Genomic DNA, 19,466 nt, shown 5'->3' on the forward strand with positions numbered 1-19,466 from the left:
TTTATCAGTTAGTATGAGTGCGACGTATTGATATGTGTGTATATAGCAATCGAATTAATATTGTACCTTCACGGAGGTATTATTTACAATTTGATTACGTCTTAAAGTCAAATGCACCCTATAATTATTATAAATGGGTTCATTACATACAAACGTTGCCATTTCAATTTTCCCGGTCTCCCCAATTCCCTCGCACATATAACACGAACAATTTACGGTTCTCATAATTTCTCACACGTAGGGTAAATGCTCCTAACGGCGTGATTATGATTTATATCGGAACCCGGTTCCTGCGTTCCATTACCATAACGGAACCCTGAATATCGCTCAAGATTATAGATGGCGTCATTTAAGGTTCTTAAGATTTTTCAAGCGATATGTTTAAATTGGATACACGATTTATTTCCAGAAATGAGTATAAAGAGTATGTTACCAGTACATACCTAGTAAAGTAAAAAAAGTAGCAGGAAAGTAAAAATAGTCTCAGATTTTTTATTTTACGTCGGTGTGTATACTATTTTTCTGTTCGACGGAGCTGGAAAGCGGCAACTTCATTTAGGGTTTCCTGAGATATAATATAATCGGCAAAACCCGATAGGAAAAAGCTTTAGGTACGTCTGCGCAATAAGAGCGAAAAAGCCGTCGACGCGTCGGCAGGGGTCGGCCGATGCGAGCCGAGCCAAACGACGGAACTTTCGCTCTTATTGCGCAGACAAAGTTTTTTCCTATCGGCTTTTTCGCGATTGCGCGTCGATATATCTGGGGAGACCCTAATAAAGGCAACGCGCCGAAAGTTGACGCTTTCCGATCGGAGGGCAAAAAAAAACTTAAAAAAAACATTACCGTAAAACGGGATGAAAAGACACGATTTTCAACTTCAAGGACGTTTTTCGCCAATAATCCAAATGATAAAAGTAATAATTTTGATATCATTTTTTGAGTCTTGGTTAGTTCTTCAATTATGCATCTGTAAAATCAAAGAAAACTACCTGTTTTCTCCATATCCTTAAAACGGGGTCGATAGACACAAGAAAGGGGTGAATAGAAATATTAAGTTTTAGCTGTCATAGGCATCGAATTTGGTCATTATTATGTGGATACTCTATTGGCAAATGGTATATATATCTGTTAAACAGCTATTTAACACAAAATTATTTTTTTCGTGTCTATTAACCCCCAAGGCGTGTCTTTACACCCCTTTGTTGTATCTAATCACCCCCTATGGCGTAACTGTTCACCCCATATGCGTGTCCACTGACCCCTTTAACACGTAAATTTGCTTGTTATTGTTTTTTTGCAAAAAAATGCTTTATTATAGAGAAAATTAGTGATAATATTTATTATTTAGGTACTACAGATACTATATTACCAGGTTAGCTAACTTTTACTTAGTTAATGTCAAAACATTTACCGCTAGAACAAAGTTCAGACAGGCTTCATTTCTTACCTTGGCGAGACCTTACTTTAGAGTCAAAAAAATCTAACTTTTATGCAGTTTGATTACGTTCTTTTGGTATCAATGTAGAGAATAAATAGTCTACTTTATACGCATTCCAAAAAATCTAATTTTAGAGTTGTACGTTTTTAAATATAACAACTTGAAAGAAAAAGTTCAAAATTTCTCTATTCACCCCGCGATTTCTGTTCACCCCGTTTTACGATAATCCGATACCATTTTGTGTAAGAAAATGCCTCCTCTCTCAAAGTCGATTCAGATTGTATCCTTACCTATTTAAACAACAATCTGTTTTCGAACGCATCCTATCAACACAACCTTCTTCACAGGATCAAATTACAGACACAGACAGATAAATGGGTTAATTTCCGTACAAGCCCACATTTCCCACAAATTACCCACACGTGGGGCTTATGGCCCCAATCCTTTAGGGCTGAACTATCGCCCTGTCAATTATTTCAATAGGATTTCAATCAAGCACCTGTTATCCCATATCGGAGCCATTCGGTCGAAATCAATTTGGCCCTTGGATATTTGCAATCCAATTTGAACCTTCCTTAGTTGGTGTAAAGTTGGTTTTAGCGTGATTTTGTTGGGGCTTTTGGCTGTTTCCGTAAATAGAGTATGATTGCATTGCCTTCTGGATTATACAGGGTATATAGAATGTTTGAACGAGGAGATAATTGTCAAGACAAATATTACGAGTGTAATGTTCAAAAGAATCCATACTAATATCAAAGTGAATTTGAAATAGAGGCGGATTGTCAAACTAAATTTACTGCCATCTTTTGACAGAAGATTAAAACTGTTAGAACGCCATTTGACTTACTCCTTATTCTTTCACTGATATGTGTTTATTTGTTAAATATTTAAATTAACGCCATCTACTCGACACTAGGCCAAAGGTATGGTGCAATTTTTCCAAGCGATGGCGCCATAACCTTTGGCCTACTTTACTACTGACGTGGTCTGTGGCACCCTACCAACTAGAGCTAGCTCCCGTTTTTTACTTGTAAATATTTATAAATGGGTAAGTATACACTCTGTATCTGAACGAAAAGCAATTACTCAAACCCGTTAATGTTTAGGTCATACTAAGCAACTTTTACTACCGGACCAACCCCGAAATCGCGGAAGAAAAATTGACTCTACCATAGGAAATTTCAACATCAAACCAGCAAAATGTATGAAACATCCAATTTTTTTTCCGCATTTTCGGGGTTGGTCCCATAGTAAAAGCTGCTTAGTATATATGACCTAAACATTAACGGGTTTGAGTAATTGCTTTTCGTTCAGATACATATTACTGTATAAATATTATTATAATAATTATCGTTGACACATTAATTTGTGTGACATTTAGTGTAGTGTTGAGAAACCCTTATCTTTACGGCACACGAATATTGAAATATTTTAAATGATAACGTAATAGGGTTCCGTACTTTTTGGTACCTATTTGTTGTTATAGCGGCAACAGAAATACATCATCTGTGAAAATTTCAACTGCCTGGTGACAGACAGACAGACAGACGGACAGTGGAGTCTTAAGGATGACTCACGTTAGACCGGGCCTTGCCCGGGCCGGAGCTTCCGGAGCTTACTTTTCTATGACATGACAGGCGATCACGTGATGCTTTCCATAGAAAACGAGCGATGCGTCGGACGCTCCGGTCCGGACACGGCCCGGTCTAACGTAAGCCATCCTTTAGTAATAGTTGGTAATAGGGTCCCGTTTTTACCCTTTGGATACGAAACCCTAAAAATAGAAATAACGTGAGTTGTTATCAGGGACCCCTTACAGTGATAAGTGACCCGGAGATGAGAGTCTGGAGTAACCTACACTGTTATCAAATATGTTGTATAAATTTGGTTGCTTTTATTAAATAAGTTTAATAATTATTTGAGAATGTATTTATACGATTCATTCACACACTCCCCACTCGCTAGGTCACTGGGCTATAACCGCAAAAATAGAAGTTCGCAAATTGCGGGCATTTTTTTCTGTCACTCTAATTACCATAGATGTAAGTAAAATGAGATATGATACCAGCAGGGTTGGGCAGTATTTCAATTACATGTATTTGAAATACGTATTTGAAATACATTTTAGTATTTTGTATTTGTATTTCAAATACTACCTGGAAAAGTATTTTGTATTTGGTATTTCAAATACTGCACTCACATGTATTTTGTATTTTGTATGCTCTAGTTTTCGACCACTTGACAGATTAGCATATAATATATTTCATTTTTAATTTACTATTTGCGAAATATATGTTTTATATGTAGACAGATATATTGTTTAGCTAAGGATTGAAATCAGTCCAAATTTGTGCAGCAATGTAGGTTTATATTCAAATTTTGTCAAGTGGACGAAAACTAGAGAAGGACGAAAACAAGCGCAATGACCCTATAAGTTTTTAGGAAAGGATATTCGCTAAAAAAAACTAAATGATTAAACAAAAAAAAAGAAAAGTATTTTGTATTTTGTATTTGAAATACATTATTTTAAACACTGTAATTTGTATTTTGTATTTCAAATACCAGTCACCAAAGTAGTTGGTATTTGGTATTTCAAATACTTTTAAAAATGTATTTTGTAATTTGTATTTGAAATACGTGGAAGCCAGTATTTTGCCCAACCCTGGATACCAGGCGCACGATCGTGAGCCATTATATATAGGTTAAGGAACCTATATTTAGTTAGTCGTATGGGTGACGCCTGTCAAGTTGTCAAAATCGTTGGATCAAATTTTAGTTTTGTCAACTATGAACGTCACACGTCTACATAAATAAAAGGTCATTGCTAATTACGCCTTCATTCGAGTAAAAGAGAAAGATCCCCGCAATTTGCGAATTTCGGTTTTCGCGGTAACCCCTCTGTTTCGTCCCAGTATCATCGCCCTCACTGTTAACTGTACATAATGGGCCTTATGCCTTTTGTAATAAGGTCCACCGATGTACAGCTAGCACAAGTGTGGAGCGGGCTTACCATATTAGTGTGACAGTGACAGTTGCGTTTCGTTCGCTACGGAGCGTTAGCGATTGGCATGTTGTCTACGGGGCCTGGCGGACTAGCCAACGTGACAATCGCTTGCGCTGCGCCATCGAATCGCTTTGTGTCTCTATCAATCTTCCATATTAGTGTGACAGTGACAGTTGCGTTTCGTTCGCCACGGAGCGTTAGCGATTGGCATGTTGTCTACGGGGCCTGGCGGTCTAGCCAAGGTGACGATCGCTTGCGCTGCGCCATCGAATCGCTTTGTGTCTCTATCAATCTTCCATATTAGTGTGACAGTGACAGTTGCGTTTCGTTCGCTACGGAGCGTTAGCGATTGGCATGTTGTCTACGGGGCCAGGCCCCGTAGACAACATGCCAATCGCTAACGAAGGGGCCTAGCTAGCTAAGGTGACGATCGCTTGCGCTGCGCCATCGAATCGCTTTGTGTCTCTATCAATCTTCCATATTAGTATGACAGTGACAGTTGCGTTTCGTTCGCTACGGAGCGTTAGCGATTGGCATGTTGTCTACGGGGCCTGGCGGCCTAGCCAAGGTGACAATCGCTTGCGCTGCGCCATCGAATCGCTTTGTGTCTCTATCAATCTTCCATATTAGTATGACAGTGACAGTTGCGTTTCGTTCGCTACGGAGCGTTAGCGATTGGCATGTTGTCTACGGGGCCTGGCGGTCTAGCCAAGGTGACGATCGCTTGCGCTGCGCCATCGAATCGCTTTGTGTCTCTATCAACCTTCCATATTAGTATGACAGTGACAGTTGCGTTTCGTTCGCTACGGAGTGTTAGCGATTGGCATGTTGTCTACGGGGCCTGGCGGCCTAGCCAAGGTGACGATCGCTTGCGCTGCGCCATCGAATCGCTTTGTGTCTCTATCAATCTTCCATATTAGTATGACAGTGACAGTTGCGTTTCGTTCGCTACGGAGCGTTAGCGATTGGCATGTTGTCTACGGGGCCTGGCGGTCTAGCCAAGGTGACGATCGCTTGCGCTGCGCCATCGAATCGCTTTGTGTCTCTATCAATCTTCCATATTAGTATGACAGTGACAGTTGCGTTTCGTTCGCTACGGAGCGTTAGCGATGGACATGTTGTCTACGGGGCCTGGCGGCCTAGCTAAGGTGACGATCGCTTGCGCTGCGCCATCGAATCGCTTTGTGTCTCTATCAATCTTCCATATTAGTATGACAGTGACAGTTGCGTTTCGTTCGCTACGGAGCGTTAGCGATTGACATGTTGTCTACGGGGCCTGGCGGCCTAGCCAAGGTGACAATCGCTTGCGCTGCGCCATCGAATCGCTTTGTGTCTCTATCAATCTTCCATATTAGTATGACAGTGACAGTTGCGTTTCGTTCGCTACGGAGCGTTAGCGATTGGCATGTTGTCTACGGGGCCTGGCGGTCTAGCCAAGGTGACGATCGCTTGCGCTGCGCCATCGAATCGCTTTGTGTCTCTATCAATCTTCCATATTAGTATGACAGTGACAGTTGCGTTTCGTTCGCTACGGAGTGTTAGCGATTGGCATGTTGTCTACGGGGCCTGGCGGCCTAGCCAAGGTGACGATCGCTTGCGCTGCGCCATCGAATCGCTTTGTGTCTCTATCAATCTTCCATATTAGTATGACAGTGACAGTTGCGTTTCGTTCGCTACGGAGCGTTAGCGATTGGCATGTTGTCTACGGGGCCTGGCGGTCTAGCCAAGGTGACGATCGCTTGCGCTGCGCCATCGAATCGCTTTGTGTCTCTATCAATCTTCCATATTAGTATGACAGTGACAGTTGCGTTTCGTTCGCTACGGAGCGTTAGCGATTGACATGTTGTCTACGGGGCCTGGCGGCCTAGCCAAGGTGACAATCGCTTGCGCTGCGCCATCGAATCGCTTTGTGTCTCTATCAATCTTCCATATTAGTATGACAGTGACAGTTGCGTTTCGTTCGCTACGGAGCGTTAGCGATTGGCATGTTGTCTACGGGGCCTGGCGGTCTAGCCAAGGTGACGATCGCTTGCGCTGCGCCATCGAATCGCTTTGTGTCTCTATCAATCTTCCATATTAGTATGACAGTGACAGTTGCGTTTCGTTCGCTACGGAGTGTTAGCGATTGGCATGTTGTCTACGGGGCCTGGCGGCCTAGCCAAGGTGACGATCGCTTGCGCTGCGCCATCGAATCGCTTTGTGTCTCTATCAATCTTCCATATTAGTATGACAGTGACAGTTGCGTTTCGTTCGCTACGGAGCGTTAGCGATTGGCATGTTGTCTACGGGGCCTGGCGGTCTAGCCAAGGTGACGATCGCTTGCGCTGCGCCATCGAATCGCTTTGTGTCTCTATCAATCTTCCATATTAGTATGACAGTGACAGTTGCGTTTCGTTCGCTACGGAGCGTTAGCGATGGACATGTTGTCTACGGGGCCTGGCGGCCTAGCCAAGGTGACGATCGCTTGCGCTACGCCATCGAATCACTTTGTGTCTCTATCAATCTTCCATATTAATGACAGTGACAGTTGCGTTTCGTTCGCTACGGAATGTTAGCCATTGGCATGTTGTCTACGGGGCCTGACTTCTTTCCCTCATTCGATGGCGAAGCGCAAGCGATTGTCAGTGTCACCTTGGCTAGGCCGCCTGGTCTCTTCCGGCGGCGTCTCAATTCCGGGGTCATGCAACCTTCATCTCTTACGAAAGCGATTGTATATTACCCAAGAGCAATAAAAATGAGTTAATTTGTACAGATTTTTTTTAAATATCATTGTCCTTGACGACTTAGATAGTAGGGATCTAGATAGGTACTGTCTATTTTGATTCGCTAATGGTGTGACTGTGCCTTATCTGTACACTCTTCAAAATAAAAGTACAAATGAATACAAACTTAAAACAATTTTAAATTTAATAAATACTATGCTGAGATAAATCTAACGATACAGAAACAGTTAGTTAGGCTACAGAAAGTTCCAAAGAAATAATTAAATAAACATAAATCGACTCAAAAAACATTACATGCCTACCCTCTTTACATCACTCGGTAAAACCAGTAAAACATGCGGCATACGGGTCAAAAACATTTCGGAAAAAGGTCCCTTCTGTTTTACTTATACTTATTCTTCTATCTGAAGAACTGAAAAAAGACAAATTTCTCTTGTTCTTCACAAAAATAGCTCTAGATTCCCTTTGCTATGTCTACTGGAAAGACGCTTACGAGCTATACAATAAAATGTGTATGACCCATACGCCAATGAACTTGAAATTATCATATCGACCCGTCCAGACACCGGTTATCATCATAATAACAATCACGTTCATAATCAGATAACTCCACAACTAAACTCATTCACCGCCCGTCCGTCGGTCGAATCGGTGTGGTGTGGACTCCCCGTTGCTAGTACCTAGTGTACACACTTGTCAAAATGTTGCTACGTCTGTTCCACGTGTCTGTTGCGTCGCTGTTTTGGTATACAGTGTGGTACGACCTGAGTTACGTGAATATACCGTTCCCGAATAAGGCCTATGAGCAGTATCCTTTAAGGGGCCGGTATATGACGTTTTCGATTTAGACCTCACTTTGTAACCATAATTTGTTCAATAAATGTTTAATAATTGCATTAAATTACACGTAAATTTGTTCACGAAGAAACCGTGTACCGACTCTTCATGCCATTGTATTTTTAATTTGCTGTTATTCTCTACAAATCGACACTAAAAGTATCAAAAAATCAAAATATGGAGTTCCGTTTGAGACGGAAGCAAAACAATTTTGTCTTTGACAGTAATTGAATTATTGTATGATTCTGAAAGCTAGATAATCCAGCTACCAATTTATTATCGATTTATATTTTTACTGACAAAGACAACACAGAAATTCAATCTCAAATGTAAACTTTCGAACAATTTCCATACATTGACGACATCACTCAAAATTCTTCTTCAAGTCAGATGCCCGTTGGGGCTACACCGGAGCACACGTGTACTTCTTCAAATGAAAATGACAGCTTGATTTTCTTGCTTTTGACAATTATATTGACATTAAATCATATACGCACACGAGAAAGTATACCAGTAGATAAATTGTATTTCAAAAAATAGGGTACATAAATATCAGCTCGCGTCTCATTTAAATTTGATTTGCTGTTATAATGGTTGAAAACCGCAGTAAACTATCTTAAAACAATACGATTACAGTCGAATTTAAGTATTATGTTCCTTCAAAAATCGCTTAAAATGAAAAAAGTTTAAAGACTCATCTTTACTGATTGGGATCAATTTTTATTATGCTGGTATCATTTTGCGTCAGTTTAAAAACGTATTTGACTTCTGTACGTCAATGAATTTTGATGACAATTGTAATCTTGTATTATATTATAGAACTTTTATCTTAAAATAATGCCTATTAACAGGAAGAGTTATGTAATTCGTATAAGTAATACCTGAAAGTCTTGTACCTAGATCTGTAATACCATGGATTGCGACGAATAAATGATAATGATTATGCGGTTCGTTCCGTCTATATGTATAATGCGTGTACGTGCTGTTCTCTGAAAATTTTCAAGAAAAAATAACGGCTAGACCAGCACTAAGTACTAGCGAGTTTTTGCGGCTTTGGAGACCGAGATGAAGCTTACAGGCCAATAGCGCTCTAGTTATTGTTATGTATACCTATGTATCGAATGTTTTATAAATTACCTATAAAAAGCAATGTTTTATTTCTATTAGGTCTACATTTTGTGCATATTGCATATCTGAAGTATTTTCGTACTAAACTTGAAACTTTCGTTGAAACTAAATAAAATAATTATTCCAAATGTACAGTCGCCTGCAATTTATGTTACACAATGAAGGCCGCAAAAATATCTGACACGATCTTATTTGTAGAACCATAAGACCATGTCACATATTTTTGCGGCCTTCGAAAAGTAGGTACCGTCATTATCACCAACTTTGCCCGCTTATTTTTTAAAACGAATTTCTCAAAAAACATCACATCATATGACTTTTTTTGCTCAGCACGTCCATTGTGATCAAACGCATCAGTTTATTTGAAAAAAAAATATTTTTTATCGTGTTTTTACTCATTTTTTTGCGTTTTAGAGGGCGGGCAAAGATATCCGGGGTTTTCGCCAACATTGCCCACGTCAATTTGGTATTCAAATACAGCTCGTATGATGATGATGTCTAAGGATCACTTAAAGGTTTTGGGCAATCCTACCATTCCATGTTAATAACTTAGCGATAAGTGTAAAAACTTTAAAATAAATTTGCTGGGCAATGTTGCCTACCCGTTTTTGCCCATTTCCAAATAAGGCTCGCCTAAGCATTTTACAAAGGCTAGGATTGTCACTTTTGAGAAAATCTGTTACAATAGTTTAATGGCCAAAAATATGATTTTTGTTGTGTTTTTCATTCGTTAACGGGATAAAACATCTAAATAAAGGATAATAAGACAAATTAAATACAGTATATATTTATAAATTTATTTTAGTGTACAAACATAACCTTCTTTTACTTGCGAAGTTGGGTAAATTAGATGAAAGTGACAACCCTAATCCGTTTTTGGTGGTGGGCAATGTTGGTATAGATGCCAAATTACCGGATTACTTTGCCCACCGCTAAAACTTTTGTGTATTTAGGCCTTTTTAGTTTAAATCTCAATAGACATAATCTATGCTTCATGTGTTATAACTCAAACCCGGAAATATTTGTCAAAGGGTTCTCAATTTTTTCTACTTGCATTCATTATTTATCAATTTTTTGCCCGCCGAAATATACCCTATATTAGACAACTCGCTCAAACTCTAAATTCCCAAGTCAAGTTATGCACAAGTTTGGTATATAGTTTTGTCAGAAATATAACCTATTTTCTACTAAAAATAACAGGGTGGCCATAACTATTATAATTTTTTCTACATTAACGAATTTGTTTAAAATTGTCGTTTTGGGCAAAGTTTCCCAGGAGGCAAAGTTGGCGCTAATGACGTAACATAATTATTATTGCAGGTGACTGTAAATAAATGTTTCGGTCGTTTTGAGATTATTTTTCAGGTTAGTTTACTAACAATCAAGTTATGCAGATACCGATTTCGTGAACGTATAAGTAGTAAGGTACCGCTATTGTTTAGCGATACCGATTATTTTTGAAGGCAAAACTATACCGTTGAAATATAAAGATATTAAAATTACAGCAGGGACAACCATTTTTTATAGGTGTACCTAAACCATCATTGGCCGAGCGTTAGCAAAGGTCTCCGTTTCAGCTTGGGCAAAAATGCTTTTGTATGTTCTCCTTTGCAGATCACATTTCTCAACTGATTCTCGTGAAAATTTGTAAGCAGGTTCGATAGAACTATTCTGTTTCGCTTTATCCGCCAAAATGGAATTGCCACCCTGCTGAAACTTTATTTATTTAAATTCCTATTGAATGGATTTTGCACCTTATGAAAAACCGTATAGAGTAGTAAATAACATTTTACATCTGACTTAATGACATCTTGTTTTATTCGCTTTAATTGTACAAAACGCGTATCTCGACAAAGCAATATTAGGTAGTAAAACAGTCAACAATCAAATTAATTAAATATGTAAGTACGTCACGTGTGACATGAACAGACAAGGAAAGCAAGATTAAATGCATTGTTTCTCTTTCATCTTTCAATGGAACGCTTTTACCCTCAAAGGAGGCTAGTGGTCAATACTAAACTAAAAGTCCAATCTTTAAAAAAAACATGATGGGTCACTGACCTGTCCCAGTAAAGTGAGGTAGTGTGCGTGAAGTGCGCTTGTGTGTGAAATGGGGTAAATTGACAGAATCTGAAATTTTACCCACCGCTACCGTCGCCTTAAGGGGTAGAACAACGTTCTTGACGTTCTGGTGTTTGGTGAGTTGTTGATTATTATTTTGTGGGTCATACAGTTCTTATGGGTTTGAATCATTTTCTCAATAAGCAGGTTAGATATTTTATGGCTTTAAATTGAATTGTAATTGTAGCTAGAGTCTGTGCGGAAAGAGGAGAGTCGTAGACATTTAGTTTACCTTCATTCCCGAATATTAGCTACTTTGTGAGCAAGTAATTATTTTTTAGTAAATAATTGGTTCAAAATATTGTGCTTTCTTTATTATTACTATATTATCAGAAAAATATTAATAACAACTGTACCTAATCGGATTATACCTAGCATCATTAACTACCGTTTGATACATTTTTAAGCTTCGTAATAGTAAACTATGCTGAAAACAGTTAACATGTGTAGGTACCGTGGCTAGTAACGAATACACCCCGAATTTGGAATAAAATAGTCTGAGAATGTCACTTACGACCCCCTACTAAACAAGATACATTAAATTATCAAATAAAATTAATTAATTAAAAATTAAAAAACACGACTGCGAAAAAGCGAACTGAAAAGACAAAAATAATTTTTAGTTGTGTTAGTTACTCAACTTAATGAATGTAAAAAAAAATTAGAATATGAGTGTTTAGTGAAGGTTATAAACAACAAACGCAAAAGTTTTATGCTCATTTAGGATCTCGACTGTACCTGTGTATTTTATTTCAATTGCAGTCGGGGACCTTGATGTATTGACATTTTCCCATTTAAAAGGTCCCCGACTGCAATTGAAATAAAATACGCAGGTACAGTCACGATCCTAAATGAGCATAAAACTTTTGCGTTTGTTGTTTATAACCTTCACTAAACACTCATATTCTAATATTTTTTTACATTCATTAAGTTGAGTAACTAACACAACTAAAAATTATTTTTGTCTTTTCAGTTCGCTTTTTCGCAGTCGTGTTTTTTAATTTTTAATTAATTAATTTTATTTTATACTTTTTAGAATTGTTACATTCATTAAGTTGAGTTACTAACACAACTAAAAAATATTTTTATCTTTTCAGTTCGCTTTTTCGCAGTCGTGTTTTTTAATTTTTAATTTATTTAATTAATTTTGGGGTCATCATTTCGTTACTAACCATTTGAAGTCACTTTATATTACTTTTGCGAGGGCGTCCTCAGTACGTACAGAAAGGCACGCAGAGCGCCGCATATATCGGGCTACGCCCGACTCCTTTGGAACGCGTACAGTGCGCCACGAACGTCGGGCTACGCCCGACGCTTTGAGTGAGAGGGCACTAAAGGCGTCTTGGTAAGCGTACAGCGTGTCACGTACGTGGGCCTACGCCCGACACTGAATATGAGAGAGTCGAAGGCGCCTGGCTTTGGACCGAGTGCAGCGCGCCACGTACGTCGGGCTACATCCGACTCTATTACTATTAGGGCGCCGAAGGCGCCCGGCTTTAGAACGCGTACAACGCGCCTCGTACACGCCCGACGCTTTGAGTAAGAGGGCGCCGAAGGCGCCCGGCATTGCTAAGCGTACAGCGTGTCACGCACGTCGGGCTACGCCCGACACAGTATGAGCGAGTCGAAGGCGCCTGGCTTTGGACCGAGTGCAGCGCGCCACGTACGTCGGGCTACATCCGACTCTTTTACTATTAGGGCGCCGAAGGCGCCCGGCTTTAGAACGCGTACAACGCGCCTCGTACACGCCCGACGCTTTGAGTAAGAGGGCGCCAAAGGCGCCCGGCTTTGGTAAGCGTACAGCGTGTCACACACTACGCCCGACACTTTTAGTATGAGAAAGTAGAAGGCGCCCGGCTTTGGAACGCGTACAGCGCGCCACGTACATCGGGCTACGCCCGACGCTTTGAGTATGAGGCCGGCTTTGGTAATCATACAGCGTGTCACGCTACGCCCGATACTTTTAATATTAGAGATTTGAAGGTGCCTGGCTTTGGACTGCGTGCAGCGCGCCACGCAAATCGGGCTACGCCAGAACCTTTAAGTGTGAAGGCGCCGAAGTTGCCGGGCGGCTTTGGTATGCGTACAGCGTGTCACGTACGTCGGACTACGCCCGACACTTTTAGTATGAGAAAGTAGAAGTTGCCTGGCTTTGGACCGCGCGCAGTGCGCCACGTATGTACGTCGGGCTACGCCCGACTCTTTTAGTATGAGGGCGCCGAACGCGCTCGGCTTTGGAACACGTACAACGCGCCTCGTACGTCGGGCTACAGCCGACGCTTTGAGTATGAGGTCGCCGAAGGCGCCCGGCTTTGGTAAGCGTATAGCGTGTCACGTACATCGGGCTACGCCTGACCCTTTTAGTGTGGGGGCTTTAGACCGAGTGCATATACTTGGACAAGTTGCAGGAAGCGCACATCTTCCTTACGCTCTGAGCCTTAGGCCCTACGTGGAGCTCACCCTTCGGCCTTAAAAAAATGTCTACACCATCATACATGTTAAAATTAAATCAAACCATATGGTTATAATGATACTTTCACGATTTGTTCTGCCAAATTCGGTGCAGAGTTAGCTTAGACGGACTCTGCATCGTATCGATTAATAAATAGAATTTATATTTTAAACTTTTCGATTCCATAAGCGCAATTACGAACATGTTTTAAAAACTATGAGTAGTATGTACCACCTAATATAATATAATTATATTTTTTTATGATCAGCGGACAAACCCTTTCCTTTTATTTTAATAAGTACCTATATCCCATTCAATAATAATATTTGGTTTTATGAGATTAGCTTCTCTTAACATATTTTGTCAATTCTTACTTTTTCAAAATGAGACTTAAACCCACATGTTGCATATATATTATCAATCGGCTTTCAAAGCCCTTCATTTTGATACCCTACTCGATAAGTTTGCACGATATTTTTTTCTAAAGGTTGCGTAATATGGCGTATTAAGTCCGCCATATTGTTTTTATAATGACGTCACATAGCCTATGTTACCCGGGATGACGTAAAGATACTAATGATGTATCATACGTCTAAATCGGTTAAGGCATTCAGAAGTTAAGGTGGAATAAAGAAACTCACATACATACAAACATGAACGCTGAAAACAATACACTCTTTTTGTTTGGGCAGTCGTGTAAAAACGCAGCATGGGTGTAAAGGACATTCATAGTGTTTTTGACCAATTCTATAGGGCATTAACTTTTTTCGTTTTTGATTTATACTTACATATGATTGCTAATTCAGGTTAAAGAGACTAACATTTTAAGTACTTTTTTAATACACATCAAAAATATAGCTCCATAAACAACAAAAATAAATCAACATTTAAAAAAATCTCTGTCTCCTGAAAAATTGCATTTTGTCCTTTACGCCAATTGAACCCAAAGGTATCGAATATTGTATGGGAGGTCTCAGGTCTGCAATTCTTTTTTAATAGTTTTTATTTTACCGTTCTGTCGCAATGCGTGATTCATGTATCCATGCCAATAAGTTGCCAACTTGCAGCTTTTTAGCACTTACGATCACGAAGCAAAGCCTCGGACAGACAGACATACAGACGAACATGGCGAAACAATAAGAGTTTCTTTGGTGACTACGCAACCCAAAAAATTGGACCACTAATAAAACAGTTATTAAGATTTTAATTGGATTGCAGGTTGTAGACGGATATTGAATTCAGTTAGGTACCTAAAGTCAAGAAGTTAAATAACAATAACAGGGAATAAGTAAACGCTTAGTGGCGGTAGCGAGCTAACGAGTTACCAGGTTACCACCGAAGAATAAGTTTGTAATATAAGAAAAGAACTAGGTGTAGCAAAGCTATAACGGGCCGACCGCTTCGCGAGGCCCGTGAAGGCAAATGACGTGTGCGACTGTGTGCGCGCACCACACACACAGGGATAGTCCTTCGTTACGCGGCGCCGCCCCCGTCAGCGCGACGGCGATATTCACCTCAAAATCTCAAAACTGAGATCGGGCTGACGTCCCGTTTCGTCTTAATACATTCAACGACTCTTCTCTTTCCGCGCAAATCTTTAAAAATAACAAATTTAACTCACAACTACAATTATTGCGTGCAAACATAATCTACTGCATACATTGATCTTTAGACCTATGGTGTTATTAGGTGTCTAGGTAATTAGTACTAAAGTTGTATGACATAAAGCATCTAGTATTAATAAAGTAGGTAACGATTCACTACGTCACTGCGCTTGTATAGATTCCAACATTTGCTCGATTTTTGAAAACTGAAATAAAACTCTGATAACCCTACATAAGGTTTTCTTTCCGGAAAATTTGACAGATCACATAGCGGAATTTACAAGCGCAACGATGTGTTAACTTTTAAATCTTTTAAGGTTTGGTTGAAGTCTGCCCTTGCAAAAATACTTAAGTAGTCTAGTTTCTGTGTGAATTCATTCATGGCATTTGCTCTTGATTAAAACATGTAAAACTCAGTATAAAAAACTACAATTTTGCGGTAGCACCTTCTTATCACATGTCAAGATGTAAAATGCCTCATTAGTCCACTCTGCACTCTGTACTGGTTTCTTTTAAATAACCGGTATGTTATCTCAATATGACGTCACAGTCGTCATCGAATAAGCCTATTTATACGATGTAAAAGGCAACAAATATATTTTTCACCTCAGCAGCTCGAACAAGGGTACTTTGCTTCTTAAAAACAGTGAGCAAAATGCGATTTTGCTCACTGAGTCATTTTGTCTCACTCAGTGAGCAAAATCGCATTTTGCTCACTGAAGGTCTCACTCAGTGAGCAAAATGCGATTTTGCTCACTGAGTGAGACAAAATGACATTCAAGTGACCTTTATAGTCATTTCAACATGCGGGGTCTAATACAAGTTCGATATACTTGGGTTCTATTATCTCTGTCCCTCTAGGTATGTTCTCACTGCTTAGGGTGAAAAATTTTGTGTACTACACGAGATCAAAGTTATTTACATCTCGTGCGCTTTTGAATCCCTTACTACGCTCAAGATTCTAAATTAGATTCACTCGCTACGCTCGTGAATCTATTATAGAATCTTTCGCTTGCACGGGACTCAAAATAAGCACTCGAAGAAATATCAAACTTTGATCTCTTGTTGTACAAATAACTAATTAACAATATATTATTATTTAGCAAATAGCAAAAGTCGTCTAATCACTGAAGAGACTTTGACTAAATAGCTATGTATACCTACTATTGTATATTTATTGTATATTGTTTGTTAGAATCAAGGCCGACCGCTTAATCTGATATTCCTAAAGGCGTGTTCACATACGTGCGTATAACAATGTGTAACTCGATTATATTTTCGACTGTGCGTTAATTTTGTATTTAATGATAATAAATTATAGTTACGTTTTATTGTAAATATGGAATTATACATAATAATTATCTATGATAGGATTTGTAGGCATAGTTATTAAGACATAATATTTAATTATAAATTATCAAGAGTTAAATAGTTACAAACATGAAGCCGTTTGTAAATTGACGAAGCCGTTTGCAAACGGCGGATTCTTACAATTTGCCTGCGAGATATAACTGTTGATAAAATCATTGTTGTCCACAAAAAGGTTATGAAGAAATGTAAATTGGTTTGTTTACATTATTTGCCATATCTATTAAAGTCCACTTTACTTTCTGCCTCAGACAAAAGGACTGTATTTTTGTGGTAATCTCGAATTGTATAAATAAAATACTTGCTCAGCACAGGGAGGACTGGAAAGGAGAGGGGAGGCCTTTGCCCAGCAGTGGGACACACACATAGGCTAATAAAACAAATACTATGTACACTTAGGGATAAGGGGTCGGCAAACCGCTGCTCGCGAGACGCATGCGGCTCTTCAAAATATTAACACTTGGTGTTCCCACAGACCAAGGAAAACAACTTTTTTGGCTCGTGGCTCTTTGAGGTTCCTAAAACTAGTGATTTCAACTGCGGTTGGCTCTTCTTCCCAAAGGTTGCCGACCCAGGTATATCCAATTATCCACTGTTTCATTTTATCTTAAGAATAAGCATGTTGATGTTGTGTTGTGTTGTAGACCTAGCTTTAGGCAGACTACACTTCAATGGCTGCGTTTTGCGGTAATGATTATTTCGTAATCAGCTACGCTATGAGTAATTAATGTAATTATGTGATTTCCTGTCAGTACTATATCATTAAATGGATTAACATTATTTTACATTTTTTTTTACCTATATAGTGTTAAATCAGATCTTAAACAAACTAGATTTCATGGGTGTTTTGTTTATATTTTCGTTTTTTTTATATGATTATGTATTTATCTATATAAGTATGCATAGTATCGCCTAGCCCCCATAGTACAAGCTAGCAATGTACAAGTTGCAGAACATTCTCAAAAATTCAGTAACATTCTCGGGAATTTCCGGAAACTTACACGAGAATTTAAATTAAATTTCCATGAGAACATTCCGTATGAGAATTATCAAAAAATGTACTATTAGTATTATTTTAATAAACTCGTAAATAATACAGTCAGTTAAAATAATTGATAACGGCGGTGTCCAGCGACTTCCTGAATAATTTTTATGGTTCGTAAAATTTAAGTTCTGAGAACATTCCGTATGGAAAATTTCGCGACTTTGGAAACTTCTCCTTGGTGCATTGTTAGTACAAGCTTTGTTTATTTTGGGGCTAGGTTGATCTGTGTAAGATGTCCCTTTTTATTTATTTAGATTATTCGTAACGTTTCATAACGTTTATTATATCGTTTTTTTGCCGCAATAACGTACCGTTGCTGTGATTGATTAAATATTGACTTGTGCTATCGATATCGGAAGCAAGCAAATTCTAAATCATGATAACAAATGTGACTCATCCTTGAAGTAAAACAATAATTGAAGTGCTAGTTCCTTTATCTATTTGCATACCACTTTGATTTATTCTTATTCCAACTGTAAATATCTGACAACGACTCCAAGCATTCTGACAATAATTAAATTACATCGAAATATAATTAAAGTCATTTTATCGTAAAAGCGATGATAATATTTAAAAATTACATAACGGTAGGTACTGTCTTACTTCGTAATTTTATCGACATTAAGCCAATGTTATAAAGTTTCACTTGTGCTCGCACTTTTTCAACATCAAACCAAATTGGACCCGTCAAACCAGCGTATGGTAATCAAAGAATAGAATAATTGGAATCCGATCTCCACCATGCCACAAACAGCAACCTAGTTACCATCATCCAGTGATGGTATTTTCCTTGAATGATCCGCCAATCTACTGTCGATTAATGGTGCAACCGATTTGTTAAAGTCGATACAACTACAACCAAATTTTGCTTAATGTACAGTATTTTGTTTCAGGTGCTTCAAACAATCTACTTCACCGTCTCTGTTCTGAATGACTACATCGGCACCAATGTCGATCACCCCAAGCAGAGCTCCATCCTTCGCTCCATCAAGGACAAGCTGTTCATCCTCGCCTTCCCCGTCGCTCTCTACGTCACCTCGGCCTTCTGGGGCATCTACGCCATCGACAAAGACCTCATCTTCCCTGACAAAATAGCCAACGCCATCCCCTCATGGGTCAACCACACCATGCACTCTCTGATTCTCCTCTTCATCGTTTTAGAACTAGTCATAACTTATAGAAGATACCCGTCGAGGTTCGTTGGGTGCTCGATCGTCGTTTGTTTCAATTTGACGTACACGTTCTGGTTCCATTGCATTTACTATCAGACTGGGGTTTGGGTGTACCCCATTTTGGACGTGTTGAGCTGGCCGGCTCGGGCTGGGTTCGTACTGGCTAGTATTACTGTAGCGCTTGGATTTTACTTGCTGGGAGAGAAGCTGAATAGACTTGTATGGTCGAAAGTTGATAAGAAGAAGGTGAAGAGCAAATGAGATATTGTTGGGTAACTAAATTATACAAAGACTGTTTTTTCTAATGCATTCGTTTAATTTTTCACCCTGATTCAATTAGTTATTAGAATATTTGTGCAGTGCTCCTGAAATAATATTCAGGAGCTTCATTCAGATTTAACATCTTGTTGTGGTTAAGATCTTATTCTGAAACTTTTTCATCACCAAAAATAGACATAGTATTTATTTAAATATAAAAAGTATTTATTTTAATATATATTAGTATACTAGATATAGGTAGTTGATTTATTTTATATTTTAGAGCGCTGGTGGCCTAGCGGTAAGAGCGTGCGAC

The 19,466-nt window shown here is 39.0% G+C and overlaps 1 protein-coding gene across 1 annotated transcript; it reads left to right on the plus strand.

The window, feature by feature from the left end:
* Positions 1 to 7,815: 7,815 nt before the first annotated feature.
* Positions 7,816 to 19,197, plus strand: LOC134790987 (androgen-induced gene 1 protein-like). The gene is made up of 3 exons (XM_063762028.1): positions 7,816 to 7,991; positions 11,301 to 11,328; positions 18,614 to 19,197. The coding sequence occupies exons 1-3, from the start codon at positions 7,867 to 7,869 to the stop codon at positions 19,151 to 19,153; spliced, it is 693 nt and encodes a 230-aa protein (XP_063618098.1). The 5' UTR covers positions 7,816 to 7,866; the 3' UTR covers positions 19,154 to 19,197.
* Positions 19,198 to 19,466: the final 269 nt, after the last annotated feature.

The sequence above is a fragment of the Cydia splendana genome, chromosome 5, assembly GCF_910591565.1.
Source record: "Cydia splendana chromosome 5, ilCydSple1.2, whole genome shotgun sequence".
Classification (NCBI taxonomy): Eukaryota; Metazoa; Arthropoda; class Insecta; order Lepidoptera; family Tortricidae; genus Cydia; species Cydia splendana.

Excerpts from the sequence above, each read along its gene's own strand:
- LOC134790987 (XM_063762028.1), top strand. The coding sequence starts at position 7,867 with ATGTTGCTACGTCTGTTCCACGTGTCTGTTGCGTCGCTGTTTTGGTAT. Across the intron at positions 7,992-11,300 it reads CAGTATCCTTTAAGGGGCCG|AACAACGTTCTTGACGTTCT; the intron begins GTATATGACGTT and ends CTTAAGGGGTAG. Across the intron at positions 11,329-18,613 it reads TCTTGACGTTCTGGTGTTTG|GTGCTTCAAACAATCTACTT; the intron begins GTGAGTTGTTGA and ends ATTTTGTTTCAG.